This window comes from Somniosus microcephalus, chromosome 1 (genome assembly GCF_052327205.1).
Source record: "Somniosus microcephalus isolate GS21.2 chromosome 1, FLI_Smic_1.0, whole genome shotgun sequence".
Classification (NCBI taxonomy): Eukaryota; Metazoa; Chordata; class Chondrichthyes; order Squaliformes; family Somniosidae; genus Somniosus; species Somniosus microcephalus.
Genome location: NC_140987.1, coordinates 294,693,879 through 294,714,408, shown reverse-complemented (window position 1 = coordinate 294,714,408; position 20,530 = coordinate 294,693,879). Strand labels below are relative to the sequence as shown.

The window sequence follows — 20,530 nt, the reverse complement described above, 5'->3', positions numbered from 1 at the left end:
CAGGACTTCCAAAAGAAAGCATGGACAGTGCGATTTAAGAACATTTATTACTTTTGATACCTCTGCCCTTCCCACATAACAAACTAATGGAGAGAAGCCCCCCCAAAAAACACAAATCGACCAGTCTCGGCCTTTCAAAAAACACAAATCCACCCTCCCCCTTTAAGAGCTCACCGGCGCCAGGGTGTCTGCCGTCAATCAGCAGCTCGCCGCACCTGCGCTGCGCCCGCCCTCGGAGGTATCGCCCCAGGCCGCCGGCTTAGCGCCTAATGATAGTCGTGCATCGCCTGTTTTAGCGCAGCAGCAACCTCTTGGGGCGATGCCACTGAATATCGGCGAAGGTGGCGCGAAGTTGCGCCGGGTGCAAACTTTAGCGGCTGCCCGGCTGTAGCGCCCCAAACGTGGCTATACTGAATTTCTAGGCCATGGAGTTTATTTGGAACACCATCTCACTGTAACATTGCATCTGGAATTCGCCATTCACCGAGTTCCCAGTGGCCAGTGAAGTGAGGAGAGTTGCTTTGAGTTGTTGTTCTGCACCTGCTACTTGCTGATTACAGAGTAACAGTGGTAGAGGCCTGGAAGTAGGTCACCTGCCCAATGTCTTGATAAGGGTTCCCGTTCCAGCACTATCTGATTACTCCTGCTGGAAGGTGCACGTGTGGGGATGCCCATTAGGGATAGGCTCATATTCAAGTACAGTTCATTGTTGAAATGTTCTGCCAACACTTACTGTCAAAGCTCATGTGTAAAGAATGGCCATCTAGGCAAGAAATTGGAGGCCTACTGTGACAGTGGAACCATACTCCAGTTGTACTCAGCATCTTCAGCAGAGCTGGGGTGAGTGGAAAAACACAGGGAAAATTGGAGGGATTTAATCAAATGCTCTGAGTTTTGAGGGATGACGGGAGAAACTTGTGCTTTTTATCCTGGAAAGGAAGCGTCTGAGAGATAGCCTTATTGAGGTTTGCAAGATAATTAAGGGAATGGAAAAGGTAAACCTGGAATATTACGTTAAGCTAACTAGTGAGAGTTTGGCAAGGGGTGTAGATTCAAACTGGTAAAATTAAATTTACAACTGATGTCTGGGAATTCTTTACAGAAAGAATCATCAGTCGATAGAATAGAGTTCCTGGAAGAGTAATGGAGGTGAAAGTTCTTGAATCTTTTAAGGAACAATTGGATTCTGAAATGGCGGGGGTGGGGGTGGGGTAGGGGGAGAGCTTTCAGCTCTTTCTGGGTGGCTGAACTAAGATGGGCTGAATGACCTTCCTCAACCATAACTATCTTGTGATCTTGCAACCTTCCAATTAGAACACTTCTCTCCTGTCTGCAATTTAAGGGAAAAATCATTTTTTTTATGACCAACTACAGGAGGCAAACTATCTTCTTGGGTGTTCAACAATAAATAACAGTTTACACTGAGCTGTGTACTGTACACTACAGATCTGGTAGAAAACAAACAAATGCCTTCATTTATCTGCTCTTGTTAATTTTGTATTTAAAGCTGGGAGCACTTGGCTCCAACAGGTCACAATTCAGTCGCCAAGTTAAATTGTACATTAGTACCAAACGTAATTGGGAGCAATGTAGGTATCCCAAGTCATGAGGTAAATGAATGCAGAGGTTAGAGAACACCCTGGGCTGTAGATGCCACGGTGATCAAACTGATGATTAAATTGAGGCCTATTTGGCGCTGCACATCCTGTTATAAATTTAGATACAATGCTATTCATAAGGTCCTTCTCTTCAGAAACAGCCTGCCCATCTGTACTTGACATTCAGTAATAGATATGAAATGTTTGTAATGTGTTAATTAAGTCTTACCTTAATTTCCATGACAAAGAAAATAATTTTATTCCAACAAGATTTGGAGGACCTTCTTGAAAAGTAGAAGTCTAATGAATTGCTTTTTAGATAATACGTCAAGCTTGTGTTTTAAAAAAAATAAATATTCATCAGGAAAGGCTTCCCAAATGACTCTGAGTTTACCCAGTGAGTAGCTGCATCACACAGACCAGGAAAGTTCAGATTTGTCTGTGTCGTGTCAACTGATCGAATGCAGGGAGATGGTGGAGCCTGTACAATTAGCTTCAGTACCCTTTGGTTAGGGAGGGCAAAACCTTCCAGGGTTTGCACTTCTGAGTCCTATCCAGCAACCCCTGTGCAATGCGGATTTTGGGTGTGGACGGAATTGGTCTCAGCTCTGGTGCTCTCTGTGGTTGAGGAGTATAAAGCAGCAAGTACTTGTTGCTGGAGTGATGTTGTGTGGCAGAGTGTTGAGTGGAGTGCCCCAGGGATTGGTGGTGGCACTCAAACTGGTTCTAATTTACATTAACAATGGATTCAGAAGCTCGGTGCAAACTAATCAAATGTGCAGGCAGTGTAAAATGAGTTAGTAAAATGTATAAGTGAACGGACAGTGCCAATTGAGTAAGCAGGTGTGTGGAACTAAATTGGACAGCTCTTTCAAAGTGTTGGCACAGGCACGCCGGGCCAAATGGCCTCCTTCTGTGCTGTAAGATTCTATGGGGGCAAAATTGGGTCGCGCCCCCTTTGGGGCGCTAACTTCGCCAGCACTCTGGAAAAAGTTAGCACCCCTGCGCCCAAAATTCACTGGTAGCGCCCCAAGAGGGAGGCGGGGCGCTACTGGAAGCACCCCGCCTCCCTCTTGGGGCGCTGACAGTGAATATCGCGGCGCGGTTCTGCGGCACGTCGCGCCGCGGTCCTGCAGGCCTTCCTCTCCTTATTAAAGGGGAGGTGCCTTGTGCAGCGTGACCCAGACCCAGCTGGGCCACCAGGGATCAGGAGTGCTGACAAAAGAGCCCAGGCTCAAGGAGCGCAACCGGCACCCCGCAGTGGGGCTGCACAGGAGGCCGGGGACAGCAACGTGGCAGGTGCTGGCAGGCAGCCAGCAACAAAAATGGCCGCCCGGCACATCGCCTTTAAATAGCGCCGTTCCTGGCCGCAGGTAGGCCAACCTGACCCTGTCGGACATAGCGTCCGGCGGTAAGTCAGGGGGCGCTACCAAAAATCACTGCCGAGGCGCGAGTGGGGCGCTGCGCACGTCGATGACGTAACCACTGGAGATGCAGCGCTGCGGGGCGCTAAAGGCTATCGCTGCCGCTAACCTCCCACTGAATTTCGCGGGAGGCGTTAGCGGCGCCGCGCCCGGGCGCTAGTTGTTTTTTCGCCCTGTTAGGCCCTTTTCCCCCCATGGTTCTATTCTAAGGACCGTTTAAAGTATTGCACACAGGAAGAAATAATGGACAACTTACATGCTCCATGAAAGGTGTTGAAAAAGCTAAGGATGAAGTTTAGAGATTCTGGATGTTAGCCTTGGTACCTCCATGTCCAGTCACTGCACGGCAGCAAACAACAAAGCAAATAGAATGCTGAGCTATATAGTCAACACAGGAGGGAATGAGTTGAAGAAAGTTGTATGAAAATTGTATAGTGCTGTGGTGAAATAAGACCGTGACTCCTGTGTCTAGCTTTAGTCACCAGGACACAAGGGAGACATTCAAGCTTTGGAACTGCTGTAGAGAAGAATGTTGAGGCTGATCCCTATCATAAGAGGACTGAGGTATGAGAAAAGACTTGAGAAATTTGCACTTTTCAGCCTTGGAATGAAGCAATGAAGAGGGGACGTCAAAGAGACATATAAGATAGTAAATGATATAGAAAAGTGAAATCTAGATTAGGACTTCAGGTTGAGGTAGGATAAACTGGTGAAAGGCATTTTTGGACTGCTGTCAGGAAGTTATTGGCACATGGAGTAATCAACGAATAGAATGCACTTCTGGGTAGCATAGTGAAGGCTATGGAAGACTGTGATCAGAGGACTGTAGGTATTTTCCAGAATGGATGAACTGGGATGGGTAGAATGGCCTTCCTCATCTTGGAGCCGTCCTGTGTGACTAGCCTGCCAACACTCACCATCAAGGCTCAGACAGGATTGCGACTGAGGTAAATTACAGAAGAGCGCCTGGAGTTGTAGTCCAACAAGGAATCACTGCCTTCTGAAGAGAAGGAGAGAAGAGAGTAACCGGCAGAGAAAAATGGCATGAAAATAAGTTTTTCAGAAGGTATGCTATAATGTCCCAATGCCATTTTAGATGGTGTGAATGCAACCTTGTAAGTCATTAGAAAAGCTGTACCTTTCTGAAGGTCCCAGTGATTTATTTCACAATGTAAAAAAGGAATGTATTGATTTTCCCAGTACTGTACCATCATTCACTCAATAGAAGTAAATAAATGTTTATTATTCTTCAGCTTGACTTTCATCTTTTCAGCCTAGTTTTGGACAAGCCCAGCAAATGTCATACTCTGGGATCACTGCACTTTATTACATGAAGTGGCCTTCTGTCTGATGTTGATGTGAAGGTTATATTTCTTTGGCTTGGTTTGTATTTATGAGTTTGAGCAGAGGGAAGAAAGAGAACTAGATTTAAAGAAATCTCCACTGTGCCATAGCTGGTAGATTGTGCTTTTTTTTATGTCTTAGTCAGCTTGAGGGGTTTTCAACAACACCAGACCTGTCAAGCAGATGGCATCAAGACCTTACAGACACATTGTACTGCAGTAATATTATTGTAAAAATAAAAAAATAAACAGCTTTTAAACATAGAAAAATAGGAGCAGGAGTAGGCCATTCGGCCCTTCGAGCCTGCTCCGCCATTCAATAACATCATGGCTGATCCTCTATCTCGGTACCATATTCCTGCTCTCTCCCCATACCCCTTGACGCTTTTTGTGTCTAGAAATCTATCTATCTCCGTCTTAAATATATTCAGTGACTTGGCCTCCACAGCCTTCTGTGGTAGAGAATTCCACAGGTTCACCATTTTCTGAGTGAAGAAATTTCTCCTCATTTCAGTCCTAAATGTCCTATCCCATATCCTGAGACTATGACCCCTCATTCTAGACCCCCCCAGTCAGGGGAAACATCCTACTTGCATCCAGCCTGTCTAGCCCTGTCAGAATTTTATACGTTTCCACGAGATCCCCTCTCATTCTTCTAAACTCTAGTGAATACAGACCTAGTCGACCCAATCTCTCCTCATACGACAGTCCTGCCATCCCAGGAATCAGTCTGGTGAACCTTCACTGCACTCCCTCTATGGCATACATTTCTGAGCTTTTCTGACTAGGTTGATAAGTAATACAATCCTTGTAGGAATACTGCAAGCCCTGTTCAGTACAGGCTGGAGTGAGGGTCTGAGCCCCTATAATCACCTGTAGTTCTCCAGATGTGCTGTAATTGTCGCTTTTGAGAATGATGTAATTTCCAAGGCGCCTGTGCATGCTGAACACCTAGCGATGATTTGAGCTCTCCTGTAGAATCAACAGCCAAAGCCCTAGTGATAATTTACTGTTCCTGTTTTGCTTAAGGAGAGCTGCTAACAAATTATATTTGGTTAGTTGGCTGTGACTGTCCCCTACTCTTCAATAACTTCTCAATACTATGTCAGATTTGCTGGAGCTTCTAAAATGTAGTTATATAATGGATGGGGAATTGGGCTGAAAGCCACTGCAAAAAATCACCAGCTTAATCAGCTTTATGGTTCTTCTGAGAGGAATGTGCCTTACAAGAAAGGTTTACTGAATCGATTTCTGACGTATTTTTAGTTTCTCTCATTTTTCGGATACCTTGTTTTGTATTTAATGACTCCCTCGCAAATCTTTCAAGTACTAGCTTTTATGTCACACATAATTATTTCACCTCCACGAACCACTTCTCTTATTTCTTTAGGAAGGTACCACAATTAATAACGGAGGCTGGGCAAATGGGGTGGCGCAATGCAATATACATTGGCCTTTCATTTCTGGGTCCCTATCTGGCCATGACTGATGCCATGAAAGTCTCTTCTGTCTGCGGTCTGTAAGGTTTCTACATGAAATGATTATGGGCAGTCTCAATCCAGTGGGCTTGGACCCACAGCACAAAATATTCTCTAATTCGGTAGTTAGTGGCGATCTGGTTGTGCTGTACCTGACCTGCGCCAACATCCCTCACCTTGATGACCACAGTCTTTTTCTTTAAATAAAAGGACTCTGTTGAAAAATATTTCACCGTGACATTGCCAATTCATTTGACATCAATATTGTTTTCGTTCAAAATAATGTTTTTGATTTTCAATTTACTTCTCACATGGCATAAACAGAATACATTACCAAGTGGTTTGGGATTTGATTTATGTGTCACTTGTCAGAACTCACTTTGTAGCTCGAGTCAGCCCACTTGAGGACTGGCTGGTGTGTCTCTATCAATATCTTCTCTACAAAGCTGAATATGATTTTTGTCACAGACAAACTCTGCAATGCAAGTCTGATTAATGTAGAGAGCTGGATTTCAGTGCTGCTGGTAACTAGGAGTGGTATTGAAGAGTGGTACTTTGTGGCTTCTTCCCTGTAGTTTTTTTCCCCCAGAGTTGCCAAGGGGAGGAATCAATTGGGTGTGATTGGCTGTCCTTTTCCAAAGGCAGGGAAGGAAAATTAGAGGACGAGTCAATCTGCAAAGCTGTTTGTGCAGCCCATGTGGTTGACTCGAGAGTAAAGCTGATGGAGATCGGCAACAGATTTGCTCCCTGTTCTCTTGGTCGTTAGAAAGTTGGATGCGATGGCTGCAGGAACCAAAACAAAAGCACTGGGTGGGGAGGGGGAGGGCAGCAACTAAATCACTAACAGAAAAGGGAACTATTTCATCAGGGGCCAAATGGCCCCCATGTAAGTGCTCTTCTAAGTGATGCATTAAATAGGATAAGTTAAAACCATGAAATTGAAGTTAGATACTGTGTAAGTGATGATAGAAAGTATATGACTGACAAGATGGAGATATAAATTGCTGTATTTTAAGTTTCAGCTCCATGGAGAATTAAATACAGGGGCCTAGAAATTCACTGGCCTTAGCGCCGCTTTTGAGGCGCTAGAGGGCCTAGCGCTGAAGTTATGGCCAGTTTAGAAATTGACAGGGGCCCTAAATCGGCGTTAGGCCGGTAGCGCTGCGCCGGCACCGATGATGTCATCGGTGTGCGCAGCGTCCCGGTTGCCATGGTAACCCGCCCGAACTCGGAAATTGAGTTGCGGCCGCCTCGCCCGTGGCAGCCGCAAGCAACGTTCTGGCAGAGGTGCCTTACAGAACTTTGCGCCGGCGCATTAAAGGCCCCGCGGCGGCCGGCCGCTTTCCCGCCGGCCGCCTGGCCGCAGCTCCCTCCCCGGACTTCCCCCCCCCCCCCCCCCCCCCCCCCCCCGGAACAGAAGCAAGCCCGGCACTTGTCCGAGGTGCCGGGCTCATTTTTAAAAAGATTATCGCGGGCCGCGGCCGGGTGCAGGCAGCTCCTCCTTAACAGAAGGAGGAGGCCTGCACTTCCCGAGCCTGCCGCACCGCAGCGGGCGCCGCAACGCCAGAATAGCGCCGCAATGCGGCGCGTGGCGCCAGTTTTGAGGCGCTGAGACCCCTCAGTAGCGCCGGCAGCCGTTTGGGCGCGGCGCTACTGAATTTTTGGCGCGCGCAGGGGGACTTAGCGCCGGCACTAACTTCCGGCGCTAAAGCCCTCGCTGCGCCAAAACCGAATTTCTAGGCCAGGTAGTTTATGTTGCATGGCTTATTTTAGATCAACTTTTAGATTCTATTAGATTCAGAGATTTGTTGGGGGGGCGGGGTGTGTGGAGATTTCCTCTGGTCATTGTACACTAACAATGTACATTAGGAGTGCCCCTGCTGTTTACTGATTATGAACAGGTGAACCTGTTCTTTTTGAACTTTTTTACTAATTAGTCAGGAATAGTGAACATAAGAAATCTTCCAGCTATGTTTATGATGTTGCCAACACACAGCAACCAAAGGAAATTATCCACCCCCACCACTATGACATAACCTTCAAAGATAAAGTCAGCACATGTCTTTCCTGTGGCCTTGCACTGTGTTGAAAACCAAAATAAATTGCACATTGCTCTCTGTTTGGTCGGGGTTTTTTTAATTAGTTTTTTTATGGGATCTGGGCGTCGCTGGCAAAGCCAGCATTTATTGCCCATCCCTAGTTGCCCTTGAGAAGGTGGTGGTGAGCCGCCTTCTTGAACCGCTGCAGTCTGTGTGGTGAAGGTACTCCCACAGTGCTGTTAGGGAGGGAGTTCCACGATTTTGACTCAGTGACGATGAAGGATCGGTGATATACTTCCAAGTCAGGATGGTGTGTGACTTGGAGGGGAACTTGGAGGTGATGGTGTTCCCATGCGCCGACTGCCCTTGTCCTTCCAGGTGTCCTTCTAGGATGGAATGGTTTCACGTACAGCCTGGTTGCTGCTGTAATTATTTGAATCTTATTGTAATCATGCATTAACTTATTGTAAACCATGAGGGCCTGACACTTCGTCCGTGAAATAAAATATTGTATTTCGCACAGTCGGCAGTGAAAGTAATAGCAGCTAGGACTGTGTTCAACACGTGACCTCCTCAATAGCTCTTTTGAACACTTGCTGAAGCTCATGCTGTTTTAACCTGTGTGCTACACAGCTCAAGTGGTAGAAAAAACTGGGGTCAACTAGGAGAAGCAGGCCACCAACCTTGCAAGTAATCATCTGTAGCGCCTAATCCAAATTGCTAAATGTTTCCCTAACAAAGCTCCCCAACCAAGGTGAAAATTCTCTTCAGGGGCCAGTGACCCTAATCCACAGTCAGCAGCGACATCACAACAGGAGCTTACATCCCAAGTGTTAAATATCTTCAATTACAGTAATTCTGCAGGAGATGCTAAGCCCATCTAAGCAGCACAAGCAATTTTAACTCTTCTGGCTTTTAATACGAAAGTCTTGGTGAACTGTTATAAGCTTCATGAATTTAGCCATAATGACAAGAGAAAATTATCCTACTGTCAGCGACTGAACAATAGCAATGGTGAGATGGAAGAAAATACTGGACAAGTAAAAGTGAAATTTTGCTTTAATTGAAGTCAGTCTCACAAATCCTCCTTTTTTTTCTGTTGCACTGCTGATCACCACTCTACTCATAAATGCCATTCCTCCATTCACAATAAAGACAATGAAAGACCTCTTCTCTCCTGTGCTGACCTCTTCCTGCTCCAAGTGCTGTTCTGGTCTTGCTCCCTGTGCCCTCCAGTTCCCACTCCCTGTTTTCCTGCTCCCCATGTGCTCCTGTTCCTACTCCCCATTTATTCTTCTCTTCGTGCCCCCTGTGTTCTATTCTTTCTGCTCACTCTGCCCTCCTCTTCCTGCTCACCGTGCTCTCCTCTTCCAGCATCTTGTGTTTTGATACCTATATAGGACCTCTTGAAGAAACCAAATGAATTTTGCTGTAACTGGCTGGAAATCCTGTCCTGATCGTAGAATTCCTGGGTCTGGTTTCAGAAACAAATATATCCCCGAAAGCGGATAAAATTCTATCATGTGCAATAAAATTACCTCATAGCAACTGTTTCTTCAACTGCATTACAGAACAATGATTGCAGGAAAAAAAATAAGGATCTTGAATATTCATCACATTGAATTACAGTGATATATTCTTACCCTGTATTCATTTGCTGATCTCCCTCCCAAGCTGCTAAATGCAGTGTTCGGGATAGGAACACCTGATTCCGGGAATCTCCCGGTCATTCCGGGAGGGTTGGGAACCCTAATGAGGGGCTAGGAGTTAAAATTTCCCGGGCCTCTTTTTTTTCTTGCCAGAGCGAGCGAGTTTTAAACTGACTTGAAAACTCACCTGGCGAAAACTGGCCTCAAGTTGAAATCGGGGCCATAATGTTTTACACAGAAAACTTCTGAAAATGTGTAAATCTGTAAATGAATAATTCACAAGTGGGGATGACCTCATAAGAACCCCCAGAGATCACAAGTTAGTTTGTCGTGAATCAGTGAAACTTCAAGCTGCATTGGCAGGTACTTCACTAGAATTGGGATATTGTTTAAAAAGGGATGTTATGAAGACCCCCCTCCCCCTAAAGTGCGGGGCCTCGTCCCAATCGGGAGATCCCGCGCAGGCCGCTCACCAGCTGCTGCTGCTGGGAAAGGTACCGCCCAGCAAATGTAAAGGGACCACGCACACGCAAAAACATTTAGAGGGAACATTGACGTGTGTGATTTTAGACTGAAGCATAAGTCTAGCTAAATGTGCAGAGTAGCAGAAAGAGAAGCCACTTGTTCAGTCTCACTCTCTATTAACTCTCCCTCTCTCTCTTATCTCTACTTGCTCTATTTTTTCTGAACTCCCCTTTCCTCTTTCATTCTCCCTCTTTTTCCCTCACTCTATATTATCTATCTGTCTATCTAGCCATTCCATTGCATTAAAATGGAACATGAGCTTTCTTAAGTTGATGTAGGGTTATGTGCTACATTATGTGGTCACAATAGCTTTTCTCGACAGTGAGTTTCACATATGGTTCTGTATTGCACCTTCCCCTCTATTTCCTGCAATACGATAGTTGCAGTTTATTATTTTTTTTTAAAGTAGCCCGTTTCAAGCGGAGAGGAGTATCTTTCCAGCTCTGAAATGCCACTAAAAAGTTCCTCTGCATTTACACAGTTAAAAAAAAGTTGCTGTCAGTGTGAAAGTGATCTGATCAGAGATAATTATACAATGATTCACTTGAAAACATTTTATTACCATTCTACTTCAGAGAGGTGATGGGTCAGTGACAGCAGGCTGGCACATTTGCTGTGATATAGTGTCTCTGTTGTTAGTACAATGTCAGCTGCGGTTTCTGCCTTGCAATTTGTCCCGTTATTTAAGCAAAACGCCGTCACGCTGCTGACTCTTTGGAATAACATCTTGAAAATTGAACATGAAAAATGTATTTGTGTATTGGAGGTGACATGTCGTCGTAAAATGCGTTCAGCATTAATTCTGGGACATGATATTGGTACGTCAATAACAGAAGCAGCACTCTGCTCGCTATGTGGGGGGTGCTGGCACCAATTCAGGACCCCCATCAGTGCTGATTGCACACTTCACTCGAAAGTCTCCTCCCTCTTGTGTACGCTTTCCACGTTACCGACACTGCAAACGGAACTGAGCATGTTAAGAAGCATCTGGCTGTTGAGGATCGCTGTTTAGGATGCAGATTGAGGGTGACAGGATTGGGCTTCACTTGTCACTTACTGTTCTAGTATGATGGTGGGGGAGGGGGAAGCATGCCCCTGCCCGTTCCCTGTGTGCTGGGTAGTTGCGCGCTTGATCTCTTCAGTTTGGAGGATTCTACAGATAGATGGACATGGAGACCGGCTAAGGAAGTGGATTACCAAGAGCTGATCAGGATTCCCTTTTCTTTTTTTTTGTTTTGTTTTAGCTTTACTTTACATGATGTCTGCCTGTAAGCTGCAAAGACTGCTCCAGTGCAATGACGATTTACATGGTATAATGTCCTTTTAATCTGTTCTCTGTGTATGTTTGGGCATTGCTGGCTGTTGCACTCGCGCTGATTGACAACCAGATTTAAATGGTAAATGCTCTAGAAATGTGACAGGATTTTTTTTTGCAAAGTGTCTAATTCTGTTTTGTTTTTTTTGCATTTTTGCAGGTTCTGAACACACAGCATCTATAGTTTCAGACTGCACTTACTTGCAGCAGCTTGTAAGACAGTGAGAACGAGGCTGCCAAAGGCTGCTGGTGCCAAGCTGTCGGATGATGCATAAAATCAGGCCACTGGTGGTGTTCCTGTGCTTCCTACTACGTGCTGATGCTGAGGGTAAGTCCAGTTCGAGCATCAGAATTACCTAATTTTGCAGGGTCACCTGTTAGCGCCTTCTCTCTCCCTCCGCTGCTCAGGCCTGTGCACACACTCAATAAACTTAACCAAAGGTTCTAACAGAAGGTCTACAAGGACATGTGTGGCTATCTTTAGATCTCGCTGCCATTTTTTTTTCTTTGCACAGTTGGACGTGGAGCCTGCTTCAGAAATCTGACTGCTGTGTATAGTTTCATTGTTTCTCGTCACAAGCTCGTATGCTTTCAGTATCCACTGCGTGCATGAAACTGCTGGATATGATACCGTCCTGTTACAGGATGGTATAATATCCAGTAATGTCATACGCTATGGTACTGACTGCAGCATGAATGTTGGGGGCAAATTTCACGCCTGAATTTGGTCATTTTTACAAATGAAATAAACCCAGTGCCACACCATTCATAGAATCATAGAATGGTTGCAGCACAGAAGGAGGCCATTTGGCCTGTCCAGCCCGTGCCGGCTCTCTGCAAGAGCAATTCAGCTTGTCCCACTCCCCTGCCCTTTCCCCATAGCCCTGCAAATTTTTTTCCTTCAGGCACTTATTCAATTCCCTTTTGAAAGCCAGGATTGAGTCTGCCTCCACCACCCTTTCAGGCAGTGCATTCCAGATCCTAACCACTCGCTGCGTAAAAAGGTTTTTCCTCATGTCGCCTTTGGTTATTCTGCCAATCACCTTAAATCTGTGTTGTCTGGTTCTTGACCCTTCCACCAATGGGAACAGTTTCCCTCGATCTACTCTATTTAGATCCCTCATGATTTTGAACACCTCCATCAAATCTCCTCTCAACCTTCTCTGCTCTAAGGAGAACAACCCCAGCTTCTCTAGTTAATCCACGTAACTGAAGTATGCAATACGTTTTAATTAATTCCATGGACTTGAATGTTTACAAATCTATAAAAGACTCAAATATTTAGGTCTATTTTTCTCAAAAAAACTTTCTTTGGCTTGAACTCTCCTGGTAGAATGAGACCTAGGTTGGCAGTGACTTTGGATGATTTGTCATCGAGTACTGCATTCTGACTTGTTGCCAATCTCTCCTGTGGATTGAAGGTTTGCAGTGATAGTCGATAATTTCACCTGAGTGTGATACTTACACCAGTGTGAAATTTTGCCATGAAAGACTGCAAAAAAAAATAAGAAGAATAAAGACTTGTTTTTTGCGGTAATTTGGAAGTGACTTCTGTCATTGTGTTACTAAATGCAACGTTGCTACATTTATTTTTAAACTAAGTTTTTTGTTTTGCGATCTGTCCTCTCCTGTCCTTTTTATTTTGTTGCTAATGTGAGAAACTAATGATTAACATTGTGGCCGTGTTGAATGATGGTCCTGTCTCCACCACACTGGCATTGGCTCTTGAATAAACAGCAGGTTCCCGCAACTCAACAGAGTTGCTGTTTTCCTTCTGACTGTCATAAAAGGAAGATGAACTTGAAGGCTGCAGAACTCTGAGACAGCAGCATCAGCGGCTGCCATCCAAACCAATACAACATAAAATGAGCATCTACTTACCATTTGTTGGAAACGGTTAGCCGAAAGGCTGCTGAAGAAGCTTTCTCTGTGTGGGAGCACAGTGCAGTACCCGTATGCACTTGCATTGCGATGCATTCACTGGTCTGTTGGGCCATCTGCCCTCCCACTGCCACAGAATTCCTGCCAAATGTGGTGGTCTTAGTACAATAGACCAGCGCTAATTGCAAGTTAAAAAAAATGTTTCTCAGTTTTATGTTTTCCAGTCTTGCTTTAGTAAAAGCATTTAACCTTTGCCAACAAACATTTCCAACAGTAGAAAAAAATACCCAAATAGGGGTAAAGGGTTAATTCATATACTGATTACTTGAGATTACACCTTGCCTTTTGCAATTGAGATAAAGAATATCTATTTCAGAATATTGCTATTTAAAACCTGCTGTAATTTATTTGTTGTGTACCAGAAAATAATCCAATATGTAATATGCTGGGCCCCAGTAGAGGTCAATTGATGACATTATAACCGTGAGAAGTGAATGCTGTTCTCTAAAGGGTCACTGAGCATGAATGTATTCTTGTTGCGTCCATTTGTTAGTGAGAATACATCCCAACATGCCCAGCACATACTGGTTGCTATGGGATAGAAAAAGGAGGGTCACAGAAAGGAAGAGAAGAGCTTTGAGCAGTTGGTCTCTCGATAGCTGAAATCAATACAGCTGATGTGATATTTTCTCATAATCTACAGCATGGACTAATGTTACACTTCGGTGGATTCGCTGCTGCAGCTGGATTATACATTCATGTGTAGTAGCATTGGTAGATTCAAAAGATATGAATAGTAATTCCATATCTGTTTAAAATGAGGCTATTCGAAAACCATTTATTCTCCACATTGTGCCCTTGATTGCATGCATTCTAGGCTGTACCAAGGTGCTGCAGCAATGTTGCTGAATGATGTCATTCAGTGGTGTTGGCCTTTCTGAGTGTCATTTTTAGTATGGTGAAGTGTTACACTATGAAACGAAAGGGTTTCAAGCCCAACGTGTTCCTTTTATATAAGAGCTCACTAAAGCACTGGTTTTGGTTCTAGAGTTAATAATTATTTAAGAACTAGTGAAAAAAAAGGCAGTAAAACTAAGACAATTGTATTGGACAATAAACTTCGGAGCGAGTTTTAAAAACTGATTGTAATTCTGAAGCTAGCACTTCAGGATTGGAACCTGAAATCCCTCTTTTGGCAAAAAAAAGATGAGATTGCCCGTTTTTCTCCATAATGAATGACCCGTGAATAAAATTGAGGGAATGCACAGCTTTGAAAGGTGTGATTTATAGGAATGCGATTTTGTTAGCTGGCAGATCATCACACAGAACAACCTTCTTCCAGTCTGAAGTAAGTGACAAACTTTGGCCTGAAGCTCTTTAAACGGTGGCTTGAAGGGCAGTACTATTTCAGTGATGTCACACGTCTGACCACTGTACCTTCATTGCAATTATAGTTGTAAACATATCTTTAGCCTTTCCTAAAACCTGAGAGTTTTGTTTCAAATTGATGTTACGTTATGCTGTGCATTGTGGAATATGAATAGGCATAATTTGAAAAAAAAAGTCACATCACAAATCAACAAGCTAGTTGAAGTAATAATTTGTCGTTAAACTACATTTATAAATTCATAAATCTAGAATTTAACGTAGAAATCCACAAAGTAATTGATTTTCAAATTAATGACACATGAATGCACTAAAAATGAATAACCTGTTGACTCAATGATCGATGTATTCACAGGTTGTTTGATGAAGGTGTTACATTCTCTCGTGGTTGTTCTTGATCTGCATTTTGTTTTACATTGATGTTCAAATATGTTGTTGAGTTAAACCTATGATGTACCATATTTAGATAAACATTTGAAGCAGAGGGCGATACGGGGCTATGGGAAGAGACCAGGGCTGCGGGCTAGTTTGGGTTACTCCAGCAAACAGCTCCTTCTGTGCTGTACACTTCTGTGGGTCTTTTACACAGTATGGTAACACGGAGCCTGGAACTAACTCTCCCTGTCTGACTGCTGCTGTCAATCTCCTATATTCAAACTCTTTGCAAAGGTAATGCATCAAATATACATTACTTTAAGGCACAAAAACCCCACAGGAAAAGTGGTCCAACCGAGGCTAACGAGAAGTTAGAGATAGTATTAGATCAAAGGAAGAGGCTTATAATGTTGCACAAAAAGAGTAGTAAGCCTGAGGATTGGGAGGATTTTAGAATTCAGCAAAGGAGGACCAAAAAACTGTTAAAGAAAGGGAAAATAGAATGAGAGTAAACTAGCGCGAGACATAAAAACAAACTGTAAAAGCTTCTGCAGGTATGTAATAAACAAAAGTAAATGTGGGTCCCTTACAGGCTGAGAGAGGAGAAATTATAATGGGGGATAAGGAAATGGCAGAGAAATTAAACAAATACTTTGGGCGGGATTTTCTCAATGAGAAGCTTTTTGAGGCGGGACTGCTGCTTGCCGGCTTTCAATTCCGCCTCCATCAGCTTCTGGCCAACCAGTGGGATTTTCCCCTGATTGAGCTTGTTAAGCCTGCCCAGCAGCCTCAACAGGTCAATTAGGGGGAAGTCAGTGACAGAGCACGTCAACATATGACGTGCCATCTGTCAAGAACTTTTGAAAGAAGAAATGTCATTGTTTGACTGCTCTGTGAAGCTGTCAAGCACTGACATTCTGTGTAGTTTGATGAGTCCTTGTGTTCAGGACTCACCAAACCTTTCAACTTTGCAGAAGTCACCTGGCTGTTGGTTCAGAAGATCCAACAGCCAGTCTGTGATATCTACAATGGAGATGTCGAGACTCCGGCTCCACAGCGGCTGAAGGCTGTAGGCAGAAACAAAGGTAAGTGAACATTTTATTACACTTAACACTCACCTTACATACTTACCACTCCACACTTGCACCCGTCACTCACCTCTACACCTCGCTTTCAGATCCCTCCGACCCCCGCAGACCTTCTCGTCTCCTACACCCTGGCAGGGTTCCCCGAGGTCGGGAAGCCTACACTTTGGAGCTAAAAATGGGGATAATCCTATTTTCTGCCTGTCAACTACCTGTTAACAGGCAGTTAATAGGCTTTAATCCCTTTCCAGCCTCGAGGAGACGAGACCCGGGGCAGGACGGCTTCCCGGCTCCTGGGAAGAGGGCACGGAGGCGGGTTGGGGGCGGGTTTACCAGCCGCCTCCAAATTCTGCAACTTTACCGGCAGTCCCGCCTCCATACCGCCTACTTGGGGCTGACAAAATCCAGCCCGGAGTGTCTGTCTTCACGGAAGAATACGCAAAAAACTTCCTGGAAATAGTGGAGATCAAGGCTCTTGCGAGAATAAGGAACTGAAAGAAAGTAGTATTAGTAAAAAAAATAGTACTGGAGAAATTAATGGGACTGAAAGCCGATAAATCCCCTGGAGCTGATGGCCTACATCCTAGGGTTCTGAAAGAGTTGGCTATAGAGATAGTGGATGCATTGGTTGTCATTTTTCAAAATTCCATAGATTCTGGAACGGTTCCCGCGGATTAGAAGGTAGAAAATGTAACCCCTCTATTTAAGAAAGGAGGGAGAGAGAAAATGGGGAACTACAGACCAGTTAGCCTGACACCAGTAGTAGGGAAAATGCTAGAATCTATTATTAAGGATGTGGTAACAGGGCACTTAGAAAATAATAATAGGATTGGGCAGAGTCAGCACGGATTTATGAAAGGGAAATCGTGTTTGACAAATCTGTTACAGTTTTTTGAGGCTGTAACTAGCAGAATAGATAAGGGAGAACCAGTGGATGTGGTGTATTTGGATTTTCAGAAGGCATTCGATAAAGTGCCACAGAAGAGGTTATTAAACAAAATTAAGACTCATAGAATTGGGGGTAATATACTAGCATGGATAACGGACAGAAAACAGAGAGTAGGAATAAACAGGTAATTTTCGGGTTGGCAGGCTGTAACTAGTGGGGTACCGCAAGGATCAGTGCTTGGGCCTCAGCTATTCACAATCTACATCAATGATTTGGATGAGGGGACCAAATGTAATATATCCACGTTTGCTGATGATACAAAGCTAGGTGGGAATGTAAGTTGTGAGGAGGATGCAAGGAGGCTTCAAGGGGCTATAGACAGGCTAAGTGAGTGGGCAAGAACATGGCAAATGGAATATAATGTGGAGAAATGTGATGTTATCCACTTTGGCAGGAAAAATAGCAAAGCAGAGTACTTTTTAAATGGTGAGAGATTGGGAAATGTTGGTGTTCAGAGGGACCTGGGTGTTCTTGTACAAGAATCACTGGAAGTTAACATGCAGGTACAGCAAGCAATTAGAAAAGCAAATGGTATGTTGGCCTTTATTACAAGAGGATTTGAGTATAAGAGTAAAGATGCCATACTGCAATTATATAGGGCTCTGGTGAGACCACACCTGGAGTATTGTGTACAGTTTTGGTCTCCTTACCCAAGGAAGGATATACTTGCCATAGAGGGAGTGCAACGAAGGTTAACCAGACTGGTTCCTGAGATGGGGAATTGTCCTATGAGGACAGATTGAGTGGACTAGGCCTATATTCTCTAGAGTTTAGAAGAATGAGAGGTGATCTCATTGAAACATACAAATGTTTTTACAGGACTTGACAGGGTAGATGCAGGGAGGATGTTTCGCCTGGCTGGGGAGTCTAGAACCAGGGGTCTCAGAATAAGGGGTCGGCCATTTAGGACTGAGATGAGAAATTTCTTCTCTCAGAGGGTGGTGAATCTTTGGAATTCTCTACCCCAGAGGGCTTTGGAGGCTCAGTTGTTGAGTATATTCAAGACAGAGATCGATAGATTTTTGGATACTAAGGGAATCGAGGGATATGGGGATAGTGCAGGAAAGGAGATGAGGTAGAAGATCAGCCATGATCTTATTGAATGGCGGAGCAGGCTCAAGGGGCCAAATGGCCTACTCCTGCTCCTATTTCCTATGTTCTTATTTTCTTATAAGTATAGAATTAGATAGAATTGACTGTGCAGAAACTGGTCTATGCTGATGTTTATGCTCTGCCTAAGCCTCCTCCCACCCCTCTTCATCTCACCCTATCAGCATATTCTTTTTTACCTTTCTCCCTCATGTACTTATCTAGCTTCTCATTAAATCCATCTATGCTGTTTGCCTCAACTACTCCCTGTAGTAGCGCGTTCCACATTCCAACCACTCTCTGGCTAAAGAAGTTTCTTCTGAATTCCTTATTGGATTTATTAATGACTATCTTATATTTATGACCCCTAGTTTTGGACTACCCCGTAAGTGGCAACATCTTATCTATATCTACCCTATCAAACCCCTTTATAATTTTAAAAACCTCTATTAGGCCACCCCTCAGCCCTCTCTTTTCTAGAGAAAAGAGCCCCCAGCCCATTCAGTCTTTCCTGATGGTTACAACCTCTCAGTTCCAGTATCATACTTGTAAATCTTTTTTGCACCTTCTCCAGTGCCTCTATATCCTTATTGAGACCAGAACTGTGCACAGCACTCCAAGTGTGGTCTAACCAAGGATCTATACAAGTTTAACATTGGTATGACTAGAAGTATAGATTGACAAAAGCTGCTCGACCCACTAAGATGGCTCCTTTCATGTGCAACGTGCACTAACATGGAATCTACCTCCCCCAATTATTCTCCTTGAGGAAAGTTCTAAGTACTCCCTGATCTCCACAGACAGTCAAGCAAAACGCCAGAGTTTTCATCCATCTATCATCATAACTGCACTATTCAACCCACTGGAATGTAGCCCCTAACCTACACCTCCCCAAATGTTTTGTTTGCACCTCAGATTGGAAAATGAAAATGACTTAAGTTGATAGGTTAGTTGGGAAGTAGGTTGTGGATTGTGAAGTGGTGTAGTAAAACTCTCCGGGGGTAAAAATTCAGTATTGACCATTTTGGGGTGCTAACATTGGCCGGGCGCTAACTTTTGCACCCGGTGCTGCGACCTCGAAATTCAGTTTTAGCGCCCCAAGAGGGAAATGAGCGCTAAATCAAGTGCTCCACTTCCTTCTTAGAGCGTTAACCCTGAATATCGTGATTTACCCAGCCACTGATCTCAGTATTAGGGAAATGAGTCCCATGCACAATACAGCGATGTAATGCAGCGGCAAAAGCAACTACTGTGCAGCGGTCAGTGACAAATATAATAATAATATAATAATAATAATAATCAACTTTATTGTCATTGTTAGTGCACAAGTGCAGTACAACGAAATGTAGGCTTGCGGCTCCCGAGAGTGTACATTTAGATTAAGACATTTAAACATTCAACATACATTTGGCTTGTAATACATTAACATAAACATAACCATAATAAAGTGCATTGGCAGATGTGTAGGCTTTAGAGTTTATTTGTGGAGTTCAGTAGGATGACAGCCCTGGGAAAGAAGCTGTTCCTAAATCTGGTCGTACGGGTGCGAATGCATTTGTAGCGTCTCCCAGATGGCAGGAGGGTGAACAGACTGTGGCTGGGGTGGGTAGGGTCTTTGATGTAGGGTCTGTTCACGTTTCTTCTGACTGAAATATTTTCATTCGCCTCATGACACACTTCTGAAAGTAGCAGTATTTGGCACCAGAATGGCCCTCTTTTAAGGGATTTTAAACAGAACAACATTTATGATACAAAGGCAAAATACTGCAGATGCTGAAAATCTGAAACATAACCAGAAAATGCTGGAAACACTCAGCGGGTCAGGCAGCGTCTGTGGAGAGAGAAACAGAGGGGAGAATTTAAACCTAAAAAAAGGGGTGGGTTGGGGGCGTGTGGGAAGTTAAAGTGTTTGTCACTTCCGGTTTTAACCTTTACACTGAAAGGATTATTACTAGTCCTTAGCCCCTTTAGGGCTACCCCGGATCAGGCATATTCCCCAGACATTCACTTTCAACTAAAGTTTGAGGTAGCCGAATCCTAAAGATGCTTAATTGGGTCTAAAGGTCCAGACTATCTCTCCCTAAAGGAAAGGAACAACCTGAAGATGTTACCGTCCTCCAGATAGCACTTTTAATAAGTTTAGCTACTTATTAAAGTCACTTCCGGATATTATGAAGGTCCGGAAAACTCCCCCAGAATTCTGCAACTCCTCACCAAGGAGCGTACAGAGATTGAGTTTGCGAGTTTGATACAGAAGTACTACGTGAGACAATTCTAAAAATATATAGATTTATTAAAGAACCGACATGTAATTTACAGTTGGTGATTCAATCGCAACATTAACAGTTCCAAAAACAGAAATTTTACAATTCTATTATCAGAGATCCTTATTCT

General features: G+C 44.0%; 1 protein-coding gene across 13 annotated transcripts in view; it reads left to right on the top strand.

The window, feature by feature from the left end:
• The window catches only part of LOC147124842 (receptor-type tyrosine-protein phosphatase delta-like), a 921,962-nt gene that overhangs the window by 168,864 nt on the left and 732,568 nt on the right, over window positions 1–20,530 (top strand). For 12 of the 13 annotated variants that reach the window (XR_015079123.1, XM_085993952.1, XM_085993950.1 and 9 more), the window contains exon 2: window positions 11,532–11,699. Coding sequence is in view for 12 of the 13 variants with exons in the window: in XM_085993952.1 (XP_085850078.1) it covers window positions 11,636–11,699 (64 nt within the window). In the remaining variant the exon portion in view is untranslated. Of the gene's footprint in view, window positions 1–10,935; window positions 11,367–11,531; window positions 11,700–20,530 lie in introns of those variants that run through there. The other variant, XM_085993946.1, reaches the window with a different exon arrangement.